A 20,916-nucleotide genomic window follows, 5' to 3' on the forward strand; every position below is an offset into this window, starting at 1 on the left:
CTAAATCATAGGCAGTTTGAAGATGCCATAGGTAGGGCTTAATATATTTTCTAGAAACTTTAGAGCTGATGCACATGACAGCATTGCACAGCACCTGCACCTTTTCTTTCTTTTACAGATGGCTGGAAGGGCAAACAGTTACTTAATTGCTCCAAAGTATGCCAAATTAGTTTTCAGCCCGCAGCAGGTGGTACCTTTTAAAAATTGCTGTCTTCATCATGCATTTTGTCCTGGAAAGAGACTTTAAATTTGCCTTGTGCTCAGCATAGATTTCTTGCTGTGAGCTGGCCTCATTCCACACTTCCCACAAGAAGGCTGGTTGCTTGCTCAGAGTTCCATGGTGGTGATGGAATTGTGCTGATCTTTCCGGCTCTAACGCAGAGGGTACCTGACCATCTCCATTCTCCCCGATCCAGAGTCTCACTTCTCCAGATGCACTAACGCAATGGCAGCAATGGTTTCTTGCACAAGGGGTACCAAGCAAGCAGACCACAGAAAATGACACTGATTCAAAGACACTGATACTAAAAAACTCCTAGAAGAGTCTTTGTAAAAAACATCCCTGTCTACCACAACAGAAAGCAAAGCAAGGGTTCTCATATGGGTAGAACAAATGGGTAAAGCTGGAGACATTATGTCTAGAAGTCTTAAGAGTAGAGTTGAGTATCTGTGGGACTCAACAATGTACAGACTTTTATTTTGCTTAGATCTGCTAAGTTGTTATATCATTTACTTACTTGGCATGTTTTGGGAGGCTAAAGGTTTCTGCTCCATTCCCTATCCTTAGTAATTTAATTCCTTTTATTAAGGTCAGTTTTTTTCTACCCTCTATTGATTGATTGATCAGCAGAGATGCTGGTGTTCTAAAAGGGGGAGTGATTATTTCTCATCTGTCAATCTTACATGTAGATTTGGCAAACAACCTCTGAAAATTATTAATTTGGGGAAGTTGCTTATAATGCTGTTAATGTATGGTTACAGCTCTTATGGTTCCATTCATTCACCCTTTAGTAATATAGTGCATTATTGCTTAATAAATAACCAGGTCTTATTAGATTAAGCTGTATTTAAGCAGGGCTGTGCTTATGGAGTTCAAGTGATTTAATAGGTATTATTACGGTAATTAGAAAATCATCACAGTTAAGCAATATTATTGAGCCGCAAAGGTTCTTAATAACCAAATTTAGAGACAGGCCTGCAAACAGTAGTCTTCCATGACATTAATGCAACTCCCCTCTAATAATTGTGTGAGAGTGAAATGAAAGACTCTTTTGTTAGGGAGAATTACTCATTAGCTACTGGACTGAATAAGAGTGTGTGTGGGTGAAATAAAGTGCTTTAAAGGAGCTGAGTAAAATGTGCCTAAGAGGATCACAACTGAAGCAACAATCACATATGCATTAGAAAAACCTGAAATAATCTTAGCTTTATGAATAACATTAATTATTACTGGGGCACAGACCAGGTTAATTGTGATCAGTCTGTTCCACTTTTTCTTTTAAAGTTCAGAAGATCTTCTGGGGCAGCCTCCCATTTAGGCACTGATTTTAATTCTGTGCAACTCAACTCTAGTATAGGTAGAGCATCGACTATATTCTGAAATCCCTTTTTCCCTAAAGCTTTTCTATTCAGGTTCATATTCCATCACAAGCATTGGGGTATCAAAATAGAAACCCTGGTTGTTCTATACTGTTTTCTTCATCTCTACTATTTGTGAAAGCTACTGAAAGTGCAGATTTTTCTAATGTGATATATCAGTATAAGGGTTGTGTTTTGACTGTACACCACAAATAAATAGGAAGTGTCCCAGATCGAGCTGTGCCCATGTGACAAAGCCTTGCAAGCGTACATGCATTTAGGAAAAGGCAGGCCCTGGTTGCGTGGACAACTAAAGCATATATAACATGTTCCAGTGGAAGAGATAAACTTTGAAATGAAGATGGTGGGAACAAGCAGTAGGAAATATCCACTGCCTTCATGCTGTGCTTGAGAGTTTCTTGAATACATCCAGTTGAAATCTGGTTTGGAAAGTCTTGGAAACTACTTGGTGAAAAAGCATTTTAAATATGTGAGAGTCTGGGCTTATATACATGTCCCAATTGCCAGGGCATGAAGAGGCACCATGGATCATTTGTCAAGGACATGAACACACAATGTCATTCCCAACTTGTCTCTGCCCCACAACAAAGGTAGCCACCACCACTTTTTTTTCTTGCCTCATTTAAAAAGTGGCAGGTTTTGGCCTCTGCTGGCACAAGGTGTGCCAGGTGGTTAGTCTGTGGCAAGTTGTTTCTCCTGCCACCCATGGCAGGAAAAATGGGGGACAGCTGCCAGGGGAGAACAGCTCCCTTGCTACCAGTTCTCCAATTTCTCAGTTACCACTTCGTACAATTGGTGAACAGGTAGCAGAAGGCCTGTTTTCCCCCTTTTTCTGCTTTCCTTGCCATGGCGGGAGAGAAGACGATGACTAGCTCCTTGGTGTCAGCTCTCCAATCCCACAGAGACATGGCCACAACTGGCCCCAAAGAAGTCATTCCTCACCATAGCTTTCAATACTCCCTCTTTTCCAGTGCAGGCTAAATCCCTATTTCACTTCATTGCTGGAAGTGTGGTCAGCCCTTCGTTAAGCCAGCATTGTTTTCTGCTGGCTCCCATGCTGGATAGCAGCAAGGTGTGAAAGAGCCCTGGGTCAAAAATGGAACTTTTTAATAATATGTCTTTGGCTGTAATGTTTGCAAATGCTTAGAAAATGCATCTGGAATGTTTTAGAAGAAGACATTTTAATAAGCACTGCTACTCTTTCCATGATGCAACTTTTGGGATCGTAGGGAAATAAAACTGATTCTGGCATTTTAAAAATCTCTGAAACAGATTCAAGCACACAAGATGAAGCTCAATTATTACATGAATGGTTTGAACTAGTATTGGAGAAGAATAGATTAATGAGCTATGAAGCTGAACTCTTGATCATGTAAGTCAGAATTTGTGTGTGTGTATTTTGTCTTTCCAGCATGCATATTATTGCTGAACTAAACTGCTGTGTTATCCATTGCATAGTGTATTGTTATTATGGCTTGAAGTTAATTATCCCTTTTTATACTATTCTTAGTGAAAAGTTTTGATGGAATATCTTCTAAGAATACTTTCATGCTACTTTGAAATCTATATTGGCAAGATTGGATATAATTGGAAAGAATGAATGAATGAATGAACAAACAATAAAAACCTTTTTTATACTTTTTGCCTTTGAATTGAGATAGGACTCCTAGTCAATTATAATCTTGAGCCATTTGTACAAACATTTCATCTTACTGTTGAGACATATTATTCATTCACAAGCTGTACAATGTAATTCCTGCCTTGTTTCCTGATACTGTTTTCCTTTAACATCCTATTTATTTATTGCATTTATTGCATTTATAAGGCCATCCAACTGTAGTAATGTGATTCTGGATGGCACACAACAAGTTTGTAAACAATGACAAAAAAAACCCCTACATCATTAAAACGCTCCAATATATAAAACAGTGAACCAAACAGGATAATTTAACAACTAAAAGTTGACTCCACACATCTGGACCCCAATAGCTGTGTAAAAAAACTAGGTTTCAACAGCTTTTCGAAAGGCAAGGAGAATGAGGGCCATAATATATCAAGGAAAAGAATAATTCCAGAGAACATTATCCAGCTTAAACTATTTTTGACAGCTTTTTTTAGTAGGACTTCTATGTTCATCAAGTAAAATGTGTCTCAATCTCACTGGAGGCGGTGTTTTCAAAATCTGGCCAAGTTAATAGGTGGAGAAGCACAACCAGACAGCCTGCCTTGCCTGCAGGTGGGGGTAGCAACATCTCCATGTCCTTTGAGTGCCATGGAGGAAATAAAACTAAAAGCAAAACAAAAACACCATGCAGTACAGTTAGGAGTTAATTTCTTAATTGCGTCTTAAGGAAAGATTGCTAGGAACTTGCACACTGTACTTTTAGCTTTCCTGAGAGACAAAGACACAAATGGATTTTAAATCAACAAAGCAATCTGAACCAGCAACCAAGGTACTCTAGGTTGAAAAACATGAACCTACTTCTTCTGAATTCCCAACCCAACATACTGGTATATACCTCATAGTCCTAATTTAAATATAAAGCATGCTGTTTCTGCATGTATCTGTGTTCCGAAGAAATACAACCACTGCAGCATCACAAATATGCTGTGAGACATGGACCCTTTTTTAAAAATTCTTTCCAATCCAATGGAATTTAGGAAAGAAATTATGTAAAGGGGCTTGGGGTTTTATCTGCCTGCCCATCTGTCGGTGAGTAGGAAAGCTCCTGAAAATTCGACAGGATTTGACCAAAGTTGGTGTGTCTGTGGGAGGAGATGGCAAATGAGTTTGAAAAGGGGCCAGATCCAGTTGTTACTGTGAGGAAAAAAATATCCTGAAAAAAATTCCCAATGCATCCTTAGAGACAATTGGCAATTGGACAATGACTTGGACGATTGCCAACTGTACCACTCTAAGCTCCTCCTCCTCCCTTCTGGTCATGTGACCAGAGAAGAGCTGCTATTAAGGGATTTGAGAAGCTGTGTTCTACATGTCTTCCCTACCATGTTAAAAAAAAAATGAAGTTTGTGAAGGGACTATTTAGGAGTGTTGCAGGTACCATGTTATCAACTCCTGTGTGTGCGTATTTTTCTGAAACAAACGAACAAACAAACAAAAACAAAGACTGCACTAGAAATGTTGGGCCAAAAAACAGGGTGGGTGGGTATTCCCTGGCTGTTTCTAATCTTACATTGCTTGTGGTACCCAAAACAAATACTCAGATGTCAGAATTACTTCTATTTGTCAATGTTTTCACACTAGATTAATTTTACAAACCATAGATCACTTTTAGCAGGAAGCAAGGGAGATACTTGGAATGTGGTATTTTGTAGTTCTACAGGCCATTTTACATCAGTAATAACTAAAACTGTAATGCACATTAGGCTGAGAGATAATAACTGGAATACCTAATACAGGTGGTCCTCATTTAACAACCACTCATTCAGCGATTGTTTGAACTTACAACAGCACTGAACAAGTGGTAGTTATAACCAGTCCTCATAATTACAGCCATCCTAGCATTCCTGTGGTCACATGATCATGATTTGTGACCTTCCCTGCTGGCTTCCAACAAGCAAAGTCAATGGGGAAGTCAGCAAAAAGTCACAAGTTGTGGTCACATGAGATCCTTGCTTAACAACCCGCATGGTCCTTGCTTAATGACAGCAACTGGGACTGCCGGACCTAAGCGGTGCGTTCATGTGGGGTTTTTTTACAACCATATTGCTTAACGATGGAGTTTCTGGTTCAATCTTTGTTTACAACACCATCAACTGCATTATACTGGCTCTGTCATAACTATCTTTATGGAATTGTCCTTTACATTTTTTTTCCCTTCAGAATTGTAGCTGATCAGATATCACTATCCATATTTGGGGGGAGTATGATGATAGAAATGGAAATGAACTTGAGCACATGCACTTTCATTGCCTTGTTGAAAAGAATAAGGATCTTGATCCACTGTGTAGAATAACAATTAGAGTTATCAAAGGATCAATTGTCATAGTGGGATCTTTTTCTTGTTCCAGAGCTAAAGATATAGAACTGGAAGATCATCAGAATGACTGGAGGACCGAGACAGAAAAATAATTACTGATAAGCAAAGTAGATGTTTAAGGTAATGGTGGAAGGTTTATTTTGTGTACAAAATCAATATATATCACCTGAAAATGGGTACAGGTAGTCCTCACTTACTTACTGCAATTGGGACCAGCAACTCTGTTGCCAAGTGATGTAGTTGTAAAGTGAAAAATCGCATGACCACACCTGACTTACAATGGCAGTTTGTCAGTTCTGGATGTGGTTGTTAAGTGAATCACCATGGGTCATTAATTGCAACATCACATGACTGTGACTTTCTGCCAGCTGCCCCATTGACTTTGCTTGTCAGAAGCTGGCTGTGAAGCTCGCAAATGTCATTATGTAATTGCGGGACGCTGTGACCGTCATATATGCATGCCGGTTGCCAAGTGCCTGAATCGCAATCATGTGACCATGGGGACGCTGTGATGTCTGCAACTTTGAGGACTGGTTGTAAGTCTTGTTCAGCACTGTTGTAACTTCGAATGGTCACTAAACAAATGGTAAGCAAGGACTACTTGTACGTTGCTATAAGCAATCTCATATGACGGTTGGCAGTGTTGGATTTGCTAAAGTGACCTGTGCTTATGCAATAGGAATAGATTATTATTGTTTCTTGTGTGCTTAAAAATGAATGGCTGCTGAATGAATGTAGTAATATGAAAGTGAGAAATCAGTATGAAAAATGTTGAGGTGATTTGGTAATAAAGAGACAATGAATGAGAATCAGAAAAGAAATATATGAAGAAAGAGTGAATGGGTTGAGAGGAAGGGGAAGACCAAGAAAATCTTGGTCTGAATGGAACTGATGACAACCTCAATAAGAGATTTTAAAGACAAAAGGCAATGCATGATATGGTAAAAGCATGGACTGAAGGCATGGAGAGGTATAATAATGGTGCTGGTAAAAACCAGGTTTAGTTAGACTTTCCTTTTACCTCCTACTTTTCGTTTACTTCATTTACTTCCTTCTCTCCTTCTCACTCTGCATGTTTCTTACCCCACAAGGTAATAGTGTGAGAGGTACTGTTTGTATGTACATTTAAACAGCAGAGTTGAAGGTTTTTAGTGCAGGACTTGCAGAAAATTAAATCAACGGCTGAGCCATCATTTTTAAAGGAAATATAGAAGGAGATATTTGATAGGATAGGGAAAGGACTGTTGAAAATTACTCTCACCAAATTCCAATAGCGGATTTCATTTACTGTAGCATTCATATCTGGATTACAGACAGAGGGTGGGTTCACATACTGTATGTTCCTGCTGGAACTATGAATTGCGTCTTTAATGAAAGTCTGTACAATATACGTTTGTGTGAAAAGCAGCTTCTCATATTTGTTTGTTTGTTTGTTTATTTATTTGATTTCTATAGCCGCCCATCTCAGCGAGTGTCTCTGGGTGGCTTACAACATTAAAACCATAAAACAGTTAAAACAATTACAATTAAAACAGTTAAAATATAAAATAAATAAAAAATAAATATACATGGCTGCCAAGTGAGCAATGCATGGATATTAATACAGCCAAGAGACGGGACCATCCACACGCTTGAGGTCCCAGGCCCGGGCACAAAGCCAGGTCTTTACGGCCTTACGAAAGGCCAACAGGGTCGGGGACATCCTGTATATGAATCCCTGATTGGATAGCATCCCTGATGTGATGTAAACATCTGCACATACAGCAATACAGGTGGACAACCCGTTCACAAATGTTTGGTGAGCATTTATATATCCCATGTCTAATGGTATTCATGGAAATAAGTGTATAATAAGTAGACAGAACTGGTCCTGATTCAGGTTTTCCCCTTTTTTTGGCACACTAACACAAAAAATAATGAATCCAGTACTGTATGCCATTAAATGCAATAGAGAAATGATGTTAACTTTTTAACCCTTGTATTCGGGCAGGGCCTATGTGATGAACAAGGAATAGGATGAGAAAAGCGGCAGAAGGAAGTAACAGTATCTTCCTGAAGGGACAGAAAGTGTCAATAAGATGAAGAACTACATTTTGAGAAGTTTACACTGACTGACAAATACAAATACTGAAGGATGTACACAGTTCTCAGAAAATAATTGTCCTTCTAGCATAGTGAATACTATTCATATATTAGGATGAGCCTAATAAATCTTATTGCATGGTACAACTGTAGGAGGTAGGGATCATGTTCCAATTAAGTGATATAAACATAATTATTCACATAGGCCTTTGTGCAAAAGAACGAATGAATTTTAGCTGGGCCTTATCTCATGTACTTCCACTGAGGAAATAATAGAATGGTCTTTGTTTTCTTCCTGGATTTTTAATTCTGAGAATTCTTGAAAGTTACAAAACTGCAACTGCTTTAGTTTTCCTTAAGAGTAGGGTCCTTCAATCCATTTTTCTCATTTATAAACATATCTTCTTTATATATGGATGACAATAGGGCTTTCAGTGATTAAAATAAGTACTACTACATACACTAGGGCCTTAACTTTTTACATTAATTCTTGAAGTGGAGGAAGGTGTTCTTGTGATTAGAAATTATATATGTGTATTGTAAATAGAGAACAACTAAAAGGTATCCTTACAGTGTTAAGCAAATGCAATTTATAAGATGTATTTACAAGGTAAAAGGCACTATACATATTAAGCTTTAAAACTCTGGTAGATATTTGTATTTTGTACATTATAATTTAATATACAAGGGTTTATTCTGAACAAAATGTAAAGAGATCAAGTGCACCATTTGTACTGAAACAAATGATAAAGGACTATTGGTTTACTCTAAATAGTTTTATTTTTGTAGTTTGTTTTTTAAAACTTGTGTGAGAGATATAGGACAACAGAATAGCTATTTTTGAACATCTTTGCTTATTATTCCAAATGGAAGTATTTAAAAAAAACCTGTTACTGTGTTAATGTGCATAAAAGGTATTGCTGCTTCTGCTAAAGAATATCAAGTGACATATAAAACTAAATGCAAAAATCTGTGGTCCCTGACTGGTGGGAAAGGCATTAACAAATAGCATATAACCTAATCCTATACAACATGAGTTCTAGTCCCGTGTTGGGCACAAAGCCATCTGGGTGACCTTGGGCCAGTCACTCTCTCTCAGCCCTAGGAAGGAGGCAATGGCAAACCACTTCTGAAAAACCTTGCCAAGAAAACTGCAGGGACTTGTCCAGGCAGTTTCCGAGAATCAGACACAATTGAACAGATTAAAAAACAACCACCACCATCTAAATACAACCAAGCCCCAGTTTAGGAGATTAGGCTTTTGATGACTGTATAGAAGCCACGATGTTTCCTGCATCAATCATCTTCCTTTGAGCGCAGTATGAGAATGAAAACTTATTTTATGCTTTTGAGATGAAGTTTCTCTTAATATGTAAAGTCTAAAAATAGTGATTTGTTTAGTCAAAATTAATTAATAATATTTGATCCTGATTTGGTTTTGGTAACTTTGGACACAACAGATTGCCTTTCACTGAGTTGTCTGCAAGGGACAGTTTGCTCTAAAAATTTGCTTTTCGATATCTAAAGCGGACCGTAAATAATTCATAATACACACACACACATTCATGTAAATATGTGCAGGCACATACACATTCACACACATAAATACTTGTAAAGGTAGCTGAAGAAATATGTGACATGCAATTTTCAGTATTGATTATAATCTGGTGTTTACACAGAACATTAATTTACAAACATATTTCAATTTTATGTTTGGTCAATATCTAATGTGCATTCTGAATAATATCTGGCCAAGCTGGTATATTATACCATTTTTTTAAAAAAGAGATGCAAAATATCTGAATTTTATAATTAATGTTCAATACATTCATTTTAATCAAGTGTATGTACTGCGAGTCATATATCATCACTGTAGTATAAGTTATTCTCTGTAGTCATAAAAAAATGTATTACTTCTAAAACTGTATTTGGTAATTTAAGGGTTTACCATTTAAATGCAGCAATGTACACAGTAGCCAGATTCCTATTTTTATCTATGATCTAAGTTACTGTACTGGTGATCAACCAAGTCATGAACTGCTGAATTTTTAGAAGCATTTAATGAAATCAAGTGCTTACAGTTTATAGAATCATTTCTGTTTCCTATTACTGATGAGGTAAGTAAAAAAGGGGATGCGGTGGCGCTGTGGGTTAAACTGCTGAGCTGCTGAGCTTGCCAATCGGAAGGTCGGCGGTTCGGATCCGCATGAGGGAGTGAGCTCCCGTTGCTAGTCCCAGCTCCTGCCAACCTAGCAGTTTGAAAACATGCAAATGTGAGTAGATTAATAGGTGCTGCTTCGGTGGGCAAGTAACGGCATTCCGTTTAGTCATGCCGGCCACATGACCACGGAAGTGTCTACGGACAAACGCCGGCTCTTCGGCTTTGTAATGGAGATGAGCACCGCCCCCTAGAGTCGGACATGACTGGACTTAATGTCAAGAGTACCTAAATAAAAATGAACTCTTTACTGAAGCTGATTTTAATTTTACTTTACCTCTGCAAGTGAAAAAGTTTTACCACTTCCATACAGCAGATGTTCATAAATATGGCAGAAAGGACATCCCTTCAAGAAAAGAAATAAAACTGTGACCATCTTCAGTTGACACAATAAGCCAAAAAGGATGGTCACCTCCTCCTCCTCCTGAGCAACATGATTAGGAAACAGTTTTCTGCAGTTTCTGCCATTTTTAGAATACTTCTGGGGTGTGATTAATAAGAAACACCCATGATTTATTATCTGGCTAGTAGCACAAAAAGTATTTTGCAGATGACACAATAAACAGTGTACCCATAAACTAAAGTTCCATGTACTCAGGATTCCTTCTGATCTGTAGAATATGTTTTGGTTCATAAAACATATATTTTTGCTTATATTTTTGTATAATCACGAGTTACTGGACTGTGCAAGCCCATTTTTTCATTATCTTTTTTTTTTGGACAAGATCAAAGTAAACCTATTTGCAAAAGCAAAACAGAATCTTGGCAAGCAGCTTTTGGAAGAAGGAATGAAAAAAAAAAATGCCCCGAGGCACAGAAAGTTATACAGTATCTTTTCTCAGCTTTTTTCCCTCTCCCAGTGCAAATACATATTTGGAAAATTATTTGGGGAAATAACTTGAAGAAACATCAAGATAGGAAAAAAACTGAGTAATACATGTACCTCTCTGTTACAACTTCCCATCCCCAGACTTTTTCTGTCAATCTTTCTATAAAGCATCTTATTCTAACTGTGAATTTCTTTCCTTTATGTTAAACACAGAAAGTAAACAGTGGGCTAGAACTGCAAATCAGTTTGTGATTTCAAGGAATGAAGCATTAAGCAGATTGAACGAATGGGGTGGTATTTAGGAACTTGGGGAGTCCACAGACTTATGAACACTGTGAAGTAAGCCAGGATGGCTGAAGAAGTCATGAAAATCTGCTGAAGAAGAAAACAGAGCCAAACATGGAATCACATCTTGCCATTGCAATGTTGGAAATGGACAGACCCTCCTCACCAGACACATTCAGAAATGAAATACATTCAGAGGAAGTTTGCTCACTGACATCCAGCTCCCTCTCTTCCCAGTGCAGTTGTCTAAGAAAGCAGCTCTGGTGACACAGATCAGAACCAGAATTTTATGGAGATTCAGATCCACTGAATCAGGAGTTGAAAGGGGGCACTCAGGATACTGAGCCCAAGTGGCTCCTGCTCAGTGTAGGAATCCACATCAAAGCTTCCTTGAAAAATATCTACTTGTCAGGAATCTGCAAAACTTACCATTCCCAGGACAAAAGAACACAGCTGATCTGGGTCATTTCTGAAAGTAGTTTCTAAAACAAATGGCTTGCAATGTTCTGAATGTGATTTAGTCTCCAAATACTGCTTAAACACATCCAGTGAAGCCCATCAGTGAAGCCCATTAATTGGTTCTGTCAAACTGCTACTACTGTTGGGAAGCTTCTCCTAATGTTCAGTCAGAAACTGCCTGCCTGTATCTTAAAGCCCTTATTCTGACCAAAGCTGAATATGGCTGGCTCTATTTTGTGCCGGGATTCCAAAATGATCCGAATTATCACTTCTGAATTTGGGATTTGTCAGAATCCAACGCGTGTGTGTAGGGTGTTATGGCTATCAAGGCTTTCTGGGGCTGCCCAATATATTGTCCTAGGAATTTCTTTCTTAGAGCAAAACATCAAAGTGCCAAAGGGTGTGCTCCCCTAGCTTTATTAAAGTGGCAGTAAATTTAAAAAGAGGGGTTTCAGGTTGTGCAAATTCAGCTATACTTACAGTATTTATAAACCATGATTCATGTCTTACCACGTTGTTCAAAGTAACCAGGTGTACTTCATTCAATAAATCATGGCATGAGGTATAAAATGGGCTGTAGTGTTGGTCATCAAAGAAGCCACATTTATACTTTCATTTATTTGTCAACTTGTATGCCACTTCTATCACACAGTGACTCTAGGCAACTTACACAATCCTACACAATAGGATTAAATTAATCCTACACAATAGGATTAAAATATCAAATAAAAATAACAACTAAGAACAACAAAACAGACTTGCCAAAAGATTTTCTGGTGCGCATTAGAGAGGGTAACCAACACAAACATATTCCCCATCAACTATTGTTAGGGAATAGAACACTCCACTCTACCCCAGGAGCTGTTGTGAAAGCCAGATCTTTACAGATTTAGGGCAGCCCAAGCGGGCTGGGGCCATATGAGCCCTAAGGGTCATGCTGTTCTACAGGGCAGGGGTAGCTACCAAGAATGTGTGACTCCTAGGTCCCAGAAGATGACCGGGACCCAGAGCATGCCAACTCATCCATATCCTACTGGATGAGCAGAAACAAAGTCCTATAGGTCAGGGGTCCCCAATCCCCGGGCTGCGGACTGGTACCAGTCTGTGGCCTGTTAGGAACCGGGCCGCACAGCAGGAGGCAAGCAGTGGGCGAGCAAGCAAATTTACAGCCTGAGTATTTACAGCTGCTCCCCATCGCTCACATTACAGCCTGAGCTCTGCCTCCTGTCACAGAAAGCAAGCCCATTGGCTGCTATCTCCAAACAGCACGAAGAAAAAAGAATAAAAGGTCGGGAAAAAGAGGAAGTGCTTGAATCATCCCAAAACCATCTCCCCTGGTCTGCGGAAAAATTGTCTTCCATGAAACTGGTCCCTGGTGCCAAAAAGGTCGGGAACTGCTACTGTTGGTAATCAGGTCCTGAGTCATGAAGGGCTTTATAGATTACCACCAAACACCTTGAATTGCACCCACAAGCTCACCAGTAGCCAATGCAGCTCATGGAGTTTACATGGGCAAGGCAGGAAGCCCCCATAACTGCTTGTGTGGCTGCATTTTGTAACAGTTGTAGCTTCTTGAGTTGTCTTCAAGGGTAGCCTGATGAGAGCTTGTTGCAATAGTCTAAACAAGTGATTAGGGTACAAGTGACTGTGAGAACGGCCTCCCAATCCAGGAAAGGATATATCTGACATACAAAATGATCTGTGCAAAGGCCATGGTTGCCACTTATTCATTGAGCAGGAGCTAAGAGTACAGGAGGACCCGTGAATTAGGTACATCTGGCACAATGTCACTCCATCAGGTATATCACTATGACCAGCATGTTTTTGAAACCAAAGCAACTTGGTCTTGCTAGAGTTGAACCTAAACCTGATTCTCCTCATCCAGACTCTTACAGCCTTCAGGCACCAGGACAGGACCTCCACAGCATTTCTTCTTCAGCCAAGGGTTGAAATCTAAAGCTGGGTATTTTCAACATACCAATGATATTTGACCACATTTATGACCTTTTCCAGTGGTCTCATGTAGATGTTGAATAAAGTGTCTTGGACTGATTTCTCCCATCTACCAGCATCAACTGGAATTGGTCCCAGTTGCTTAATACCACTGGGTGGCACAGAAATAAAGACCCTGCCATATGATTTCTCCTACGCAAAAAGAGTGGCTGGTAATTCTGTTCAACTTTTTGTTCTGTTGCTTCCTCACTAGCTTGCTTATCCTTCAAAATCAAAGAGGCAGCATTAAACAACTTTTTCCAGCCCCCTTTCAACATCTCTAACATCGCATTAATTTAAATTCTTACTCGGCTGCATGGAATCTTCAAGATTCGGCGGCGGCACATCTAGATTTCCGCCCGATCCAACCCCCGGCCCGGGACTAAAATGAGATGTGGAGAGGAAAGAGGCGATAGTTTACTGAGTGGAACAAGAATTTGCTTTTTCTATTTACAGAGTATAAACGCACTATGTGCAACTGAAACTGGGCTAGGAAATGACGTTGCGGGAAACGTTTTCTGGGAGCACAGGCTACGCTACCTTTTGAAATTGTCCCGGCCAATGATGCAGGTATGGTGAATAGACTAATCCTGGGGAATGAAAAGGCACCGCCTGAATCCCACGCGCGGAACCTCTCCCCCTTTGTAAGCCCTAAAGCGCAACTAAAGACACGAGTTTCCTTATTCGGAACGGAGACGCGCAGGGTCTCTTCCATCCCCAAACTCTCCCATTGCATGTGAAACATTGGCTACCCGTGGAGTTGAAAACTTCTGAAAACTTCAACTCCACAGGCTTTCCTGTCAAGTAACTGTATGTAGGATCAGGCTGCAGTCCTATGCAAAGCGTGCGGTGGGCGCCGGAACGTTTACCCTACACATTTGCATAGGATCCCGCTGCAACGTCTACCTGCAGGTCCACCGAAGATGAATGGCAATTTGTGGCCCAAAGCCCCCATCTCGGGGCGTGCGGAGGAAGAGAGCGGGCGCGAGCAGCAGCGCCCGGGAAATGTCTCTGCAGAGCCGGCCGGACTCCGCGCGTGTCTGCCTAGAGGGAGAAAAACTCCTTCTCTGGGTGTGCGCGGGAGGGAGGGAAGGAGGGAGGAGGGAGGGAGGGAGGGAGGGAAGGAGCGAGACCCAGAACAGCCTCAGATGCTTGGAATAATTCCGCTTCCGTTGGGAATAGGGACGAGCCGCTTGTGACTGAGTCGAGCGAGGGCTCTCAGCGGTCGCTTCCCCACCAGGCTCGGGCACCGCTTTGTGGGACCCACCGCCATGGCAACCTCTCCTCAGAAATCGCCTTCCTCCCCCAAGTCTCCGACGCCCAAATCGCCCCCTTCCCGGAAGAAAGACGATTCCTTTCTGGGAAAGCTCGGAGGCACTCTGGCCAGGAGGAAAAAAGCGAAAGAAGGTAACCGAATCGAGCGCCAAAGCTTTGCAGCGCGCGGTGCCTTTAATGGGGCGAGGGGAGGGGCGAGAGATGAGGAGAGGAGGCAAAGGTGGCCCGCGCTGCCCTCCAACCCGGACTCGGCTTGGAGAGGCGCCTGGCGGGGCCGACGAGCTGGGCGCGCCGCTGCGGGGACGCGCGTCATTCTGGAAAAATGTCGCTTGGAGCAGGGCTGAGGAGTTGATGGGCTCCTCCAGCAATTCCTCTGGCTTTCTTGCACGAATTGCTTTCCCGTCTTCAAGTGCAAAGTTCTCCAAGCGTAGGCATAAAGTCTTGAGGCGAGAGCGGCAAGGTTACGGCGAGCTGGCTGGCTGGCTGGCTGGCTGGCAGGCAAGGTTCCCGCTTGGCTCATTGTTTTCGCCTGCCTGGGAGCTCCCAGGCCTTGGTGGAAAAGGCCTGGGTGAGACGTCACCGTCCACTGCCTGCCGGAAAGGGCTTGCTTCTCAGAATGGGAACGCGGGGCTTGAAGCTTGTGCCCAGTCGCGATGCTGGGGAGGGGCGGTTGGCAACAGCACGGAGCAGCGCTCCGCTCCCCCGTAGACAGCTGGGCGCTGCCAGTCAAAAGGTTTTGTGTCTTTTCCGCTCGTGGTTTCTTGTTCTTGTGGTTGGAAGAACCCGAGTCAGAAGAAGCTGATAGAAGAGGAGAATGGGTTCCAGACAAGACATCACCTGAACCTTTGTAAAACCCAGTGAAAAGTCAAGATTGTGGTGGGGGAAGAAAAAGGCCTTAGCTGGGAGCTCCCCATAACTAGAGAAAAGGGGATATGGTTTCAGGATCTATGCTTAATTGAATTACTCAACCCAGGTTTCTGGCTTTGCAAGACACACAGTCCCATAAACAAATTACATGGCTGAGTTTGCACAGCAGACTGTGTTAAGATGTGACTGACTTGTTTGTGGTTCAGTGTTGTATCAACATCTGTAGGTTTTTCTACTACAAAAATATGGTCTCTGTGCAGCACAGTTTAAAATATAGTTTATTGGTAAACCAGTTAAGGGAGTTGACATTACAAAGAAATAAACCATGATGTACAAACAACAATGTCTGGGTTTGTAGAGCATGCTTGGTTTGTTGGGCTTTGAACCATCGCATGTTCAAATTTGTGGAGTCCTTGGTGCTCCCTAACCCTTTTAGTGTTACCTTTTCAAGCTATGAAAAGGATAACACTGCCATACATCAGAAACATCTCAGAAACTACCAACAGACTGTTAAAACCCCATGGCATCACCGTAGCACATAAACCAAATAAAACTCTTGAAAACATATTAATTAACCCAAAAGACCCAATAGCCCAAGAAGAAAAAACAAGAGTTATTTACAACATACAGTGTAAGGACTGTAACAGCCACTATGTAGGACAGACAGGCAAAAGACTAGCAGATTGCATTCACGAATACCAAGTAGCAGTCAGAAGACATGATGAGAACTCCTTAATCTCACAACACATGGACAGACTCAACCATAGTTTCAACTGGGAAACTGTGAGCATCCTAAACCAAGCCAAATCCAAAAACACCAGAAAATTCCTGGAAGCCTGGCACTCAGGCCAAGCAGCCATCAACAGACATATAGAGGTAAACAACATTTACATACCATTCAAAAGAGACAATAGAAAAGCCAAAAGACCAGTACACCTCCTTGCCAGCAATCAACACCCAGATATGCAAAAATCAACACTAGGATTAACACCAAATGAACAATCAAACAGCACAATACACCTTAATCAAGGATCTGTTAACTCAGTCAGTCAACCAAGCAGCAAACAACAGCCCAATCAAAGAACTCCCAAGGAGAGAACCCCACCAACACAAGCAGGGCAAGCCACTGTATATAAACTGAGCAAGGCCCACTCCTTCTTTGCACTGAAGATGTTGCCTAGTCTGGCAATGAAATGTCTGCAAGAAAACAAGGCTCAGAGAGCACCAGGGACTCCACAGTTCAACAGTGAGCTACAAATATTTGCTTCAATGTTCAAAGTTGTCTCTGGTGTGTTGCTTTTACAACAAAGCTCTGTGATGCTCAAGGTATTTGATTTGGGCCTTTGGATTGTTCCTCATTTATATACTGTACTGAAATTTATTAACTTCATTAAAATCATTCAAAATCCCCTGACAACTACTTGTTTAGCTTTCCTGGCCCTATCAACTTATATTCACATGATGTAGTAAGCCGGGTTAGTGGTGGGCCCAGCATTTTGCCTGAACACAAAGCCTTGTTAATTCTGATTTAAGTACCCAGTATCACCCGTGACTCACTGTGGATCTGGAAGAAAGGCTAATTTCACAGTTACTCTGTCTTCCAGGCTTCAGATACAGAAATGAAAGTCTATAGAAATTGCTAAATGGAGCTGTTCCAGTTGTGTCATCTTTGTTTCTGAAGCAGGATGACAGGAACTGAAATCCAACATTTGGAGGGTTGCAGATTGCTTTTCCCTTTAGTAACATGTAGAGTCCTTGGTGCTCTCTACATGTTGTTTGCCTGCAGATGTTTTATTACCCAGCTAGGTAACATCATCAGTGCTGGTGAGTGTGGGGTTGCTCCTTGTTTATATACAGTAGCTTGCCCTGCCAGTGTTGGAGGGGGTGTGGTTTTCTCCTTGGTAGTTCCTTGATTAAGATATTGTTGTCTGCTTGATTGTTTGTCTGGTGAAAACAACAACACACTACCCTTCCTGGATATCCTCATCAGCAGAGGAAATGATGGCAACTTAGAAACACAAGTCTATCAAAAAACAACCCACAGTAAACAAGTGTTCCATTACCAAAGTAACAACCCAACCTCCCACAACAGGAGCTGTGTAAGAATATTATTCAGACGAGCACTAATGCACCGCAGCAGCCTAGAACACTAGAAGGAAACAGACCACTTATACAACGTCTTCCAACAAAATGGATGGATACCCACACAACTTTATCAAAAAGTACCTGACCACTCAACCCACTATAGCACAACCAACTCAAGTTATGAAAAAAATAGCACTACCATACATCAAAAACATCTCAGAAAAAATTAACAGAGTATTACAACCACACGGCATCACCACAGCACACAAATCAACTAAAGTCCTCCAAAACATCATAAGTAAACCAAAAGACCTAGTAGCCCAAGAAGAAAAAACAGGAATTATTTACAACATACAATGTAAGGACTGTAACAGCCGCTATGTAGGACAGACAGGCAGAAGACTAGCAGAGTGCATCCAACCATCAGTTGTAAACACCAACCACCAGTCAGAAGACACAACGAGAACTCCTTAATATTACAACCCACGGACAGACTCAACCATAGTTTCAACTGGGAAACTGAGCATCCTAGACCAAGCTAAATCCAAAAATGCTAGGAAATCCCTGGAATTTAGAGAAATCAGCCATGAATAGACACATAGAGATAAACCACATTTACACACCATTCAAAAGAGATGATAAGCTAAGAGGAAAATAAAAAGATCAGAACACATCCTCTCCAGCAGCCAACACCCAGATAAGCAGGGATTACCACCAGACACACAATCAAGCAGAAAACAATACCCTCATCAAGGAACTACCAAGGAGAAAGCTACACCCCCTCCAACACTGGCAGGGCAAGCTGCTGCATACAAACAGGGAGTAAACCCCACACTCAACAGCACTGATGATGTTACTTAGTTGGGTAATGAAACATCTGCAAGCAAACAGCCAAGTTCAGAGAGCACCAATGACTCCACCGTTCAACCCTGAGCTACATATATTCTTTTTTTTTAGTAACATATATAAAATAGCTGTTGGCTCCAGGCAACTTAATCAGTGGTCAAAGATGACAGTAATTCAAGTCTAACAACATCTGAAGAACTGCAAGTGATCCTTTCAGTAATGTTTGTAAGCAAATAAATAAGTTGTAAAGAGCTCCAATCTGAAAACTGCCCTTTAGTTCTGTTTTTCTTCTGCTCTGGGACCTAGGGAAAACTCTCATACTGCAGTAGCTGAGTATACATGCTGTAATCCCTCCATTTCAGTTGAAGTGTTTTTCAAATTATATTGGAAGCAAACCACTTCCTCAAAGACCTTCTTTGGGGTAGATCAATAATCAATCAATCAATAGATCAATAATCATAGACAAGATTCTTTGACAACCAGGTTGCCTACCACCAGCAGTCTACCTTTGAAATAGGCACTTTGAGGGGAATATTTGCTGTATTCTAGGGTTCAGTTTTTGAACATCTGTGACATTGTATTGTGATTGGAATTTAAATGTGTTTAGAGAACATGTTGAATATTTTGGTTGTATAAAGACCATCTGATCCACTTTGAGCTCCAGATCAAGAGCTTTATATATCACCCAATCTGCTCCAGGATGCCTTGGGGGTAATCAGAAGTACTTACAACTTTTTTTTTCTTTTACATTAGAGTGAGAACAAATTTGTGGGAATGTTAAATTATCATGAGACAATTAAGTGGGCCACATACTGCAGAAATAGGAATTTTCAAGCTATTCTCTTTTGAAATTGAATTTTTAAAGGACTTGTAAATATTTTCCCCACCAAAATAGGATGAAATGTTGCGAATCTGTCTCTCCTCAGTTACATCTACTCTTCCTGTTAGATCCAGCAAGAGAGGCATGCTGTCATGAGTGCCGATGAGCTGAAGACATCAGCACATTGGCACACATGACAAAGACAAGGAAGCAGAAGGAAGGGACACAAAATAAGCATAGCACGCAAAGCCATCACGACACAAAGAGAAGGAAAAGAAGACAAGGACAAGACGGATCACGAGGCACACCCAAGCTATTAGCAGGAGCGCCACGGAGATCGCCCAGCGGACAGCAATCATCGGCTGAAGGAGGAGACCGATGATGGGCGATCCCGGGGCACCCGCCGGGGCCCCGCAACCCTACACCTACCGGCACGAAGGGATGCAGGACAAAGGGCGGGTGACGTAACCTAAGGAGAGGGGGCGCTGACCGGCGCGGGGTATTTAAACCCCGCACCAACGCGCTCCCTTCACTCTCAGCTCTTTTCCACAACTGACACTACGTGATGAATAAAACAGAACCTGCTTCAACTGAACCAGTGTCTGTGCTTTACTCAGCGGTAGGCAGTGCATGACATAAAGCTGAGAGTCACAAACTCAGCCTCGCCGAGCCCCACCGGACGACAACGAGCCGTGGGAGGAGTAGACGGCGAGAAGACCAGGAACGATGAGGCCGGCGCGACGCGGACAAGGGGGGCGAGCCGCACGGCAAGAAGCCGAGGAGGACCGATCGAGGCCAGAGGCACCGCGGACTCCCGGAGCCATGGACACCCACCCGGCCCAACCCGAGCCTCAGCTCCAACCCCAGGGGGAGATGGCGATGGAGGCAACCCGGCCACGGGAGGGAGCAACATACCTCCCGAGGCCAGCGGAGAACCCCTCGCCCCACATCGCACCCCAGCCACGGGCGTGGAGTGGCAGCCCAACGGCGGTAAGCACGGGGGAGGACGAAGAGGCAACCCAGCCGATGGCGGAGGAAGCGGACCAACGGACGGGAGCGCCTGAACCCCACCGGCGACCCACCCCTGCCGACACACCGATGGAACCGGCCCCAGCGGCGGCGCAGATCGCAGACGGGGACGCACAAGCTAGACTTGCGGCCATGGAGACCCAGCTGAAGGAACTCCGGACCATGCTTCAATCGTTGATGTCCCCTGCACAGGTCCACACCCCAACGACGTCCCCGCACAGGTCCACACTCCGAGCGGGGCGTCGCACTCCCACGGGCCAGATAATGATCAACAAACGGCCCAGGCGGACGACGCCACAGGCCGAGAAGTGAGAGGAGGGGGCTCACAAAACGCCCGGGCCCCAAAGGACTTCCCCATCTTCTTTGATGGGAACCCCGCGAAACTGTCGTTCTTCATTACGAACGCCAGGGAGTTCATGGGGAGGCACGGACGCTCCTATGACTCCGAAGCGGACAAGATCGCATCTGTGGCGATCAAACTACAAGACCGGGTGGCGGACTGGTACGTCCAAATGTACGAGTCCAGCTC

General features: G+C 42.4%; 2 protein-coding genes across 2 annotated transcripts in view; both read left to right on the forward strand.

Moving 5' to 3' along the window:
- Nucleotides 1-5,726, forward strand: part of MICAL2 (microtubule associated monooxygenase, calponin and LIM domain containing 2) — a 151,040-nt gene extending 145,314 nt beyond the window's left edge. Inside the window, exons 32-33 of the mRNA XM_063289478.1 lie at nt 2,872-2,971; nt 5,632-5,726. Of these exons, the coding sequence (XP_063145548.1) occupies nt 2,872-2,971; nt 5,632-5,692 (161 nt within the window). The 3' untranslated portion in view covers nt 5,693-5,726. The remainder of the gene's footprint in view (nt 1-2,871; nt 2,972-5,631) is intronic.
- Nucleotides 5,727-14,600: 8,874 nt separating this feature from the next.
- The window catches only part of PARVA (parvin alpha), a 103,391-nt gene continuing 97,075 nt past the window's right edge, over nt 14,601-20,916 (forward strand). The window contains exon 1 of the mRNA XM_063289479.1: nt 14,601-14,872. Within this exon, the coding sequence (XP_063145549.1) occupies nt 14,737-14,872 (136 nt within the window). The 5' untranslated portion in view covers nt 14,601-14,736. The remainder of the gene's footprint in view (nt 14,873-20,916) is intronic.

This window comes from Candoia aspera, chromosome 1 (assembly GCF_035149785.1).
Source record: "Candoia aspera isolate rCanAsp1 chromosome 1, rCanAsp1.hap2, whole genome shotgun sequence".
Classification (NCBI taxonomy): domain Eukaryota; kingdom Metazoa; phylum Chordata; class Lepidosauria; order Squamata; family Boidae; genus Candoia; species Candoia aspera.